The following is a 9,261-nucleotide window of genomic DNA, read 5'->3' as shown; positions in this document are numbered from 1 at the left end:
TCGAATTTTTGATCAAAACTTCTTTGAGCAGAGGGAGGAGGAGGAGGAGGAGGAAGAGGAGGAGGAAGAGGATGAGGAAGAGGAGGAAGAGAGAGGATATTAAGAGTTGAAAAGATTTTTTAAAATTCTGTTTTGGCCTCTTCTCCCCCCCCCCTCCGCCTAAGTGGTAAAACCGTCCTTACGTTCTCAGTATTGATTGGCAGGGCTGACAGTGATTGGCAGTGGTTGCCGTGGCAACGTCACAACGACACGCCACAGACCAATAGAAAAGCGAAACAAAATGTTTCAATGCTGCACTCACTGTGGATTTAGGGGAGATATTATGAGGCTGTTGTCATTAGGGCGATTGCTGTGGAATCGCTGAATCTTGACTCGGCGGTGGTTGGCTCTCGCTCTCCTCTCGCTCTCCTCTCTCTCCCTCTCCCTCTCCCTCTCCCTCTCTCTGCCTCGGGTTCTCTCTCTGCGCGCGCGCACCGAGCCGCTCTCCTTCCTCCCTCTCTATGTGGCTGCGCGGGTGTGTGTGTATGTGGATGTGTGTGGGGTGTGGGTGTCCCTTACGTCCTTCCTCCTCCCCCTCCTTCTCCTTCTGCTCCCCCCTCCTTCCCATCTCCTCCTCCCCCCTCTCCTCTCCCTCCTCCTGGTCCTCATCGCCCCTCTCCTCCTCTTCCTCCCCTCTGTCTTCCTCTCCCTGAATTTTCTCCTCTCCTCTCAGGTCAGTCCATGGTATTCCGCTCCCCCCTAGACCTCTATTCCTCCCACTTCTTGTTGCCAAACTTCGCCGATTCCCACCACTGCTCCCTACTTCTGGCGAGTAGCGGCGGCGGGAGCGGTGCGGGCGGCGGCGGCGGCGCGGGAGGAGGCGGCGGCGGGAACCGTGCGGGAGGCGGCGGTGCTGGCGGAGCAGGCGGCGGCGGCGGCGGCGGCGGCGGCGGCTCCAGGGCCCCCCCGGAAGAGTTGTCCATGTTCCAGCTGCCCACCCTCAACTTCTCGCCGGAGCAGGTGGCCAGCGTCTGCGAGACGCTGGAGGAGACGGGCGACATCGAGCGGCTGGGCCGCTTCCTCTGGTCGCTGCCCGTGGCCCCCGGGGCGTGCGAGGCCATCAACAAACACGAGTCGATCCTGCGCGCGCGCGCCGTCGTCGCCTTCCACACCGGCAACTTCCGCGACCTGTACCACATCCTGGAGAATCACAAGTTCACCAAGGAGTCTCACGGCAAGCTGCAGGCCATGTGGCTCGAGGCGCACTACCAGGAGGCCGAGAAGCTGCGCGGCCGCCCGCTCGGTCCGGTGGACAAGTACCGCGTGCGCAAGAAGTTCCCTCTGCCGCGCACCATCTGGGACGGCGAGCAGAAGACCCATTGCTTCAAGGAGCGGACTCGGAGCCTGCTGCGGGAGTGGTATCTGCAGGATCCCTACCCCAACCCCAGCAAGAAACGCGAACTGGCGCAGGCCACCGGCCTCACCCCCACACAAGTAGGCAACTGGTTTAAGAACCGGCGACAGCGCGACCGCGCAGCGGCGGCCAAGAACAGGTTAGTGGCGGGGACTGCGGCCGGGCCGCAGCCTCTGGGGCTAGCAAAGGGGAAACGGGTTGAAACGCAGGCGATGGGGCATGGTAGGGGCGGCTGACCCAGCTCTGGAGACGCCGCTGCTCTCTGCACAGTTAGAGAAAGTTTCTGGTTGCCCTGGAACAGGAAACAACTGGCTGTGGTTGTATAGACTGCTTTGCCCAAAAAGGACTTTTTATCAGGGCCAGAGCTGTGTGAGCATGCCTCTGGTGTCCTCAACCCACGGTGCCTGTCCCTAGGGGCCTTAGCCCCCTCGCGGGTCTCTTCAGCCCTGGTCCCAGCTAAAAGGTTGGGAGGAAAGGAAAACACTACTTGCTATCTGATTATTTCCGTGCACCGCAAAAAGGGACGGGGGTTGGGGGGAGGTGGTGGTGGTGGTGGTGGTGGTGGTGGTGGTGGTGGTGGTGGCGGCGGCGGCTTAGAGGCGTCCATACGCGTCAAAGAGGGGAAAGTGGGCCAGAGTTCCTGCCACAAAGAGAAGGCCTGTGGCCATCATCCCTAGAGCTTTCTTCCCTGACACTGAACAGGAGAGGCAGGCCTGGAGTGAAGAGGCCTGGTGTGTTTAGTGTGCTCATGGGGGGAAAAGTGAACGCTTGAAGAAGCGTGAAGTCTCCCTGCATCCAAGGAGCATCCGTCCCTTTGGTCCATTTATTTCGGGAGCAAAACCGCAGGTGCAGTTGTGACAGGCAAGTTGGTTACAGAGTCACAAAGTTGTTTTGGTTCTGGTGGATCTTTAAAGCTTGACTGAGAGAAAGTAAAGAGAAAAAGGAGAGGGCGGAGAGAAAATTGGTCCAAAGGGAAGCGAGAGAAAAGTATGGGGGGATTGGGTAAGAGCTCTGGTCCAGAGCTTTGCTCAGTTTGAAAGGCACTAGGCCTAGGACACTGCAAGGAACAGGACCCCGGCTGCTGACAGCTGCTGGTGGCTAGAGGCTTAGAGTGTGTGTGTGTGGGGGGGGGGGTAGGTGGCCCAGGCCTGAATTCACTGCCCTCTTATCTCTGCCTGTGGAGGCCACTTTTCGCCAGATGGGGGGAGCGCCCATAACCAGTGAAAGGCTTCCTTGTAGGGAGACACTTGGTTCAGGCAACTGCTTCTTCACCCAGAAAAGAGGCTGTCTGTCCTTCCCTCCTGTCTTCTCTTTCTCCCGCTTTCTTTCTTCTCCCCCCACCCCCATCTTTTAGCTTCCAGCTTCTCTATTTTCTCTTCCCCGTATCCTGCGCTCTCCGCATAGGGATTCAGAAAGGAAAGCGGTGGGTGCTCTGAAGAGAACCCCTACAGCTCTGGGTGTGTGTTTGGGAAGGCCGTGGCAGGAGTCTCTGTGGAATCCCTGATTCTCCGGGTCCAGTTACATGATCCTCCCAGGCTCCGGAAGAAAAGCGAAGCTCTTCCCCGCTGTCCGCAGGTCCTGAGCTCAGCGCCCTTTGCTGCCTGCTCAGGTCTTCGCAGGAGGCTGGCCTGGGAGTCTATTCTTCTTCTGAGGCCGTCCCTAACTGGAATGCTTCCCTGGGATAGGGAACTCGGAGCTCGGACTTGGGTTAGGAAGTCCCTGCGGTACTCGGGGGGCAACTGGGTGCCTGGAAGAACACAGAGCACAGTCGAGGGCTGTGGTTAGGCGCACGCCACGCGGGAGGCCGCTGTTGTAGGGGAGTGCGAGACCAGCCAGGCCAGGCTCTCCGCGGTGCGAGCGAGGGGAGCAGGGTGGTTGGCCACCGAGTCAGGGCAGGCATGGCTCTCTTGTTCCCCGCAGGCTCCAGCACCAGGCCATCGGGCCGAGCGGAATGCGCTCGCTGACCGAGCCCGGCTGCCCCACGCACGGCTCAGCAGAGTCACCGTCCACGGCGGCCAGCCCGACCACCAGCGTGTCCAGCCTGACCGAGCGCGCGGACACCGGCACTTCGATCCTCTCGGTAACCTCCAGCGACTCGGAATGTGATGTATGATAGCCAAGGCCGCCCTCCTCCTCCTCCTCCTCCCCCTCCTCCCCCTCCACCTTCCCTTCCTCTTCCTAACCCTGCTCCTCTTCCTCTTCTTCTACTTCATCCCTAGAACAAACCGAAATCAGGATACACAGCCACACACATACAAGTCCATACACACTCCCACCCCAGCCAAAAATATATTTAAAAAAAAACAAGAAAAATAACCTCAAATCATCAACAACCCCCCACCACCTACCACCACGGCCACCCCAAAGGACCGCGACGCCAACAGACAGTCACAAACGCCGATGTTGCGGGCAGAAAGCATAAAAGAGGTGACAATTGTATACTTTCTAGGACAAGCACGGCTTCTCCTTTTGGTTCCCACGGACCCGGCACCCCACCTGCATGACGATTTATTTGTATCTGGGAAAATATTCTCTCTAGTTTAAAATGATTTAAAGAGTCGACTATACAACAAACAAACAAAAAACAAAACACCACCGCCGCCGCCGCGACAAGACGACAAAAGCAAACAGACAAAAAGAAAAGAAATCTGACATCTCCGTTCTGAATTTGTTGTTTAAAAAAAAGGAAAGAAAGAAAGGAAAAAAACTCCTCGAGAGAAATAGCAAATGTTTCTTCCTTCTGTTGCTCTTTTCTCCTTTAGCCCCCTCTCTCTTCCTCCCCCCCCCTTTCTCTCTCTCTGTTTTTAAGTCCAAGTATTGGTCAAACAAGATGCAATTCTCTGTTTTTGTTCAGCCGACAATCATTTCCTTCGTAAGCACCTTTCTCTCCACTCTGTCACTGCCTGTGTGGGTACTGGTTATAAATGTGGAAAAAGAATAGTTATGACTGTAACAGATTTTTATTTTTATTTCAAAATTTTATATGAATTATGTATATCTTAATGATCAGTCATTTTCCCAGTTTGTAATATATGTGTAGAAATTGCTTGTATATGATACCTGCTTTTTCTCCTCTCCCTTCTCTCTCTCCTCCCTCCTTCCCTGCCCACTCACCTCTTTCCTTTTGGGGATTCTCGGCGTCGACTTGGCAGTCGATGCTTGGCGAGGTGGTCAGGGTTAGAGCGAGAGAGGGACCCTGTCGCTAGCGAAAGCAGAGAGTGAGACCGTAGTATTCTTATGCAAAAGCTATTCAAGTTTTTCCTCGCCGCTTTGGAGGCCCCATTCACTCCGGTAGGGCGCTTTTACCGTTATCTTAACTGCGTGTTTATCTATATGTAAAAACTTTCTAAAGCAAATACAGTATTCTCCATTTTCTTATCACTCCCAGAGACTGGTGTTTGTGTCCGCCCTGGCAAACAGCTCCCGGGTGCAACAGCCCAGCCTCCCGCTTGCTCTCTCTGGCTCGCCGGCCGCCAGAGCTGGGTAGGGGGAAGGATACCAAAGTTGGGTCTCAGATTTTTCTGGAAGTTGAGTCGAAAACAGGGAACAAACACTTGCTTGGGGAAAGAGAACTCAAGCAAGATGCCGAGAGAAAGGCGGACAGGGCATGAGGGAAGGGGGTTACAACTAGTTTCTTCCATGGCAAGATGTCAGGCCTGAATCCTCCCCTGAGTGCTTTACCCTGGGATTGCTGAGGCCCCTGTGAGCCCTTGGGATGTTTGGGAGCCTTCTAGTTTCCTGCGTTTTAAAAAGGAGAAACGTTAAGGCTTCCTAACCCAAGCGACCGTCCTGAGCACAGCTGAAAGTCTGTCTTCCTTGTATTTTTTTTTTTAAATCTCTCTTCCTTTTTTGAAGGAGGTGTAAGTTAACTATAGCCCAGGTGGAGAAGAGGGTGGGGGGCTGGGTGGGGTGGGAGAAGGAGGCAGTTTTCTGACTTCAGGGCCCAAAATCTGGATGCTCTTCCTCTCTTCTCCGTTACCACCCTTGTCCGACTGAGTCACTTGCCTTAAGAATCTGGATCTATCTGTTTGAGAAAAAAAAAGTCCTTGTCTTTTAGGATCACTTGCAGTCCCTTAGTTTCTAAGGGATTTTGGTTGGTTTGCATGGTTAAAGGAAAACCAGGAACAAAACAAAAACCACTACCCCTTGCTGACCATTTTCCTCTGCTGGCCCCAAGCTTTCCTGGCCGGCTGTGGCCGCACAATTCCCAAGGATAGCTGGCTGGGAGGGAGGGGTTCTGCTGCTCTGAGCAAGGGCGGCTTGAGGAGGGGCCAAAGAGATGATTTCAGAAAACTTGCCTTCACTTGAAAAGTCCAATTTCAAAGCTAGGAGGATTAAAAAGAAACCAGAAATTTAGCGACCGCTTCCAAACTAATTTCGACTTCCGTTTTCCTTTTGTCTTTATTCCCAACAGCACCAGGGGGGTTTAGGCGGGCCGGCCTAGGCAGAGGGTCTGACTGGCCTGGAGGTGCCCTAGGTGCACAAGAGCGCATGCGCCTTCATGAGACGGAGCGTTCCATAGGGGGTCCCTTCTTAGAATCAGGGCATCCAGTCGACCTCCCCAGCTGGCCTGGCACACAGTGTCAGAATCTCTGTGTGTGCCCACTGCCCGTAGAAACAGCCCTGCGCAGCCACATGTCTGACAACGCCCGGAATACGGAAAGAGGCCATCTAAAGCCAACAGGCTTGGACCTGCTCTTCACACACTTGACCCAGAACTTGGGCCTTTCATCCCAGAGAAATGGCTGCCTTGGTATAGACAATGTGGATGGACCCAGAGCAGTGAACAAACCAAAACGGGAGTGGGGGCTGGAAGGAAGGGGCTATCGCTGCTGCAGTGACTTCTGGAGCATACTAGACCAGTGACATCAGGAGCAGGGGCCTTTTTGTGTGAGAACAAAGGGAAAACTTGAGTCACACTTCTTTCTGTCATCATGGCCTGCAGAAAAAGCAAGTTTGGGTCTACCCATTGCCTCTTCCTCCACTGAAGAAAACAGCTACTATACTCTTTCAACAGCCTTTGCCTGAGAGGGCGGGAATCTTGTTGGAGTTGTTGACAGATTGTGGTCTCTGTCAGTCACGTCTATGTTTCTACATAGGTCTACCATTAATACCAATGCTTGTTGTGAGTGGCACGTGTGTGTGCGCGCGCGCACACACACACACACACACGCAGTTCTGAAAGTTGAGTGGTCACCATTTCATCAAGTTCTGCATACAAAAGGGTGTATTGTGTGTTTGATATAAATGCACACATACCATACGTTACTGGTATGTGCCTAATGTGAACTTTCATTCATGCTGCGTAGCTTAGGTACAGTTTGTATGCACGGCCTGAGAGGGGCTGCAGGGAGGATTGCTGCAGCTCTAATACACCTGTGGGCTGTTGTGTGCAGGGGCTTTCTGTGCAGAGGATATGTGCCCAGTGAGATTCATTCTGCTTGAGGACATCCAAGTCACTCTAGACAGTCCACAAACATGACTTCCACAGTCCCCATCCCTGAGAATCTTCCTGCCCCTCTAAAAAATGGTGTGTGTGTGTGTGTGTGTGTGTGTGCACTCACAACAGATGCTCATTGGCTAGAATGGGTGGGCTGGGCTGGGCTGGGCTTTTTGGCTTTCTCCATTCACCCTTTCCCTTGATAAACTGGGGTTGTTACAGGGGATTTGGCCCTCACCCTTTTCCCTTTCTGGACCACACAGCAACTAATGGGCTGGCAGCAGAGGATCGAGACCAGTTCTCCGTGAACTGTGTGCTTCTTGCCTCCCCTTCTAATGCATTTGGTTGGGAGCTTTCCCAGTGCCCGGCCCTTAGACACCTAAGTATACATACAGCTTGAGGAGTAACATCCAATTCTCTTCCTCTCTGCATCCCTCAGAGGCAAACAATGGTTGTCTAGAATTTGCATTGGAGACCCAAACAGAAGATTGGGTTGTGAAGCTGTGAAATCTGTGTCCAAGACCCCACTCCTCAACCCACCCTCCTCCCCCCCCCCCCCCCCGCCAGAGGAAAGACCGGCCAGCAGGCTCCTTCTGGCTTCTTCACCTCTTAACCCACCTCCCTTCCCAGACCCATCCCAGAGCTCCCATTCAGCCCTTCTCCCTGCCCTCTGAATCCTGCCAAAGTGCCCAGAAGTTGATTATCCCCAGTGAGATACACAACTGATTTCAAAGAAATGGCACAGAAGCTGCCAGGTGCCAGGCAGAGATGCGGATCGACAGTGGAGCTGGAGGCGCGGAAGCCTGGTTAGGTAAGGCTGGAATTGAGCTTAGTGGGACCAGGGGCCTGATTTGGGCTCTAGAGCTGGTTCCAGTGCAGCGCTGGGAAGACCAGCACAGGGCCTAGGCAGGCCAAGCAGGAGGCTCTGTGGAGGCTGAGGTGTGGCTCCAGCCTCTGCCAGCCCACTACTAGTTTGTCGTGGACATCTATTTACTTCTTCAAAAATGGAATGGAACCCCCTGGCACATTTTGAACCCAGTGTCTTGCAAGGATCACTAAACCTTTAGCCTAGTATCAGGGCTATTGGGGCTTTGTGCATGCTCTAGTTCCCCTGGGGCACGGGGTGTCTCGGATTCTTCTTCTACTCCTTGTCTTCCTTTGCCTGCTGCCCCGACCTTTCTGTACTGCCCAGACCATTGTGTGGCTGTCACCTGGAGTACTGGCTGCCACCTCTGAGGCTTTTCAAAATCCTCCCTGACCAGTGAGGCTGAGTCTCCCTCCCTCCCAGAACCATTGAGATACAGGTCCTCAAGGAAGGCCCCTTGCCTCCCACTGCCACCTCCCACTGCCGGGTCTCTTTCGGGGGGGGGGGGCCCAGCTGAGCTGAGCTGAGCTGAGCTGAGCTGAGCTGAGCTGAACTGAGCCTTCCTAGCCCCAGCCAGCCGACTGGGATGGCTGTCTGGCCTGAGGGGTGGGGGGTGTGAGAGTCTGGGAGGAGGGTAGCAGTGCTAGCCCCGCTCCAATTTCTCCGGTCAGCTGAGCACAACTTTCCATTCGAGTGTATTCATGCAGCGGCTGATTGAGTTCTGCAGTGTCAGGCAGGAGGGGGTAGGCAGAGCCAGGCTGACAGAAGCTACACCACATACCACACACACAGACCTGCAGACACACACACACACACACACACACACACACACACACCTGCCACAAGAACAATTTCCTAACACCCATAGATCTTTCCTACTTAATACATGGCCAGTCTTTCTCCTCTACCCCTTACAGAGTCTACACACCAGCTCTCAAACACAAATGCAGGCATCTTTCCTCCCTGCGAGTACTCTCTCCAGGATGTACATACTCCAAACCTGCATGGATGCACACACAAGCCTGTCCAATCTTAAAATCTGCCTCCCACAGAGCTATCCGGACTCAGACCACATTAGAATCACACACTTGTGTTAAACATCATTAGCACCCACACACTGCTAGCACACAGTCTGCTCTATGTTAAGGGCAGTGACTCACCAAAAGTTTATACATGAGAGAAGCATGATCCATTTATTTGAAGAACACAGCCACGGCATAGTCATGAAGACAGGGAATCTTGAAGGAACCTTTAGGCACCTGATGACACAGGAGCCACCTCAGAGACAGTAGCTCCACCCTGCAGTCACTTGCCCTCCATTCTACAGCCTGTCTGGGCACCCCAAAGACCACTTCTCTTAGCCTTATCCACTTATAGAGGGGCTCCCTGAAAACTGCAGCAGGCAGCTAGACATTTAGAGAAGTCAGGTCGCACACTGTAAACACTATCAACTCCTATTGAGAGTAGAGCAGAAGCAAGCCTCTGTTTTGAAACTCCCTTCTCCCTGGGTGCCTAGATACGCTGTTCTGCAGAGCAAGAAAGGACAGCAGAATGGAGGGACAT

General features: G+C 53.9%; 1 protein-coding gene across 1 annotated transcript; it reads left to right on the top strand.

Moving 5' to 3' along the window:
* The first annotated feature begins 293 nt into the window (after positions 1 to 293).
* Positions 294 to 4,774, top strand: Six3 (SIX homeobox 3). The gene is made up of 2 exons (XM_028765170.1): positions 294 to 1,532; positions 3,314 to 4,774. Exons 1-2 carry the CDS (start codon positions 721 to 723, stop codon positions 3,504 to 3,506), a joined length of 1,005 nt encoding a protein of 334 aa, XP_028621003.1. The 5' UTR covers positions 294 to 720; the 3' UTR covers positions 3,507 to 4,774.
* The last annotated feature ends 4,487 nt before the right edge of the window (positions 4,775 to 9,261 follow it).

Source organism: Grammomys surdaster, unplaced genomic scaffold, assembly GCF_004785775.1.
Source record: "Grammomys surdaster isolate TR1022 unplaced genomic scaffold, NIH_TR_1.0 149, whole genome shotgun sequence".
In the NCBI taxonomy this organism is placed as follows: domain Eukaryota; kingdom Metazoa; phylum Chordata; class Mammalia; order Rodentia; family Muridae; genus Grammomys; species Grammomys surdaster.
The sequence above is the reverse complement of the archived record's forward strand: the minus strand, read 5'-3'. Positions and strand labels throughout refer to the sequence as shown.

Coding starts and splice junctions, on each gene's coding strand:
- Six3 (XM_028765170.1), top strand. CDS start 721: ATGGTATTCCGCTCCCCCCTAGACCTCTATTCCTCCCACTTCTTGTTG. Junction 1,533..3,313: donor GCAGCGGCGGCCAAGAACAG/GTTAGTGGCGGG, acceptor TGTTCCCCGCAG/GCTCCAGCACCAGGCCATCG.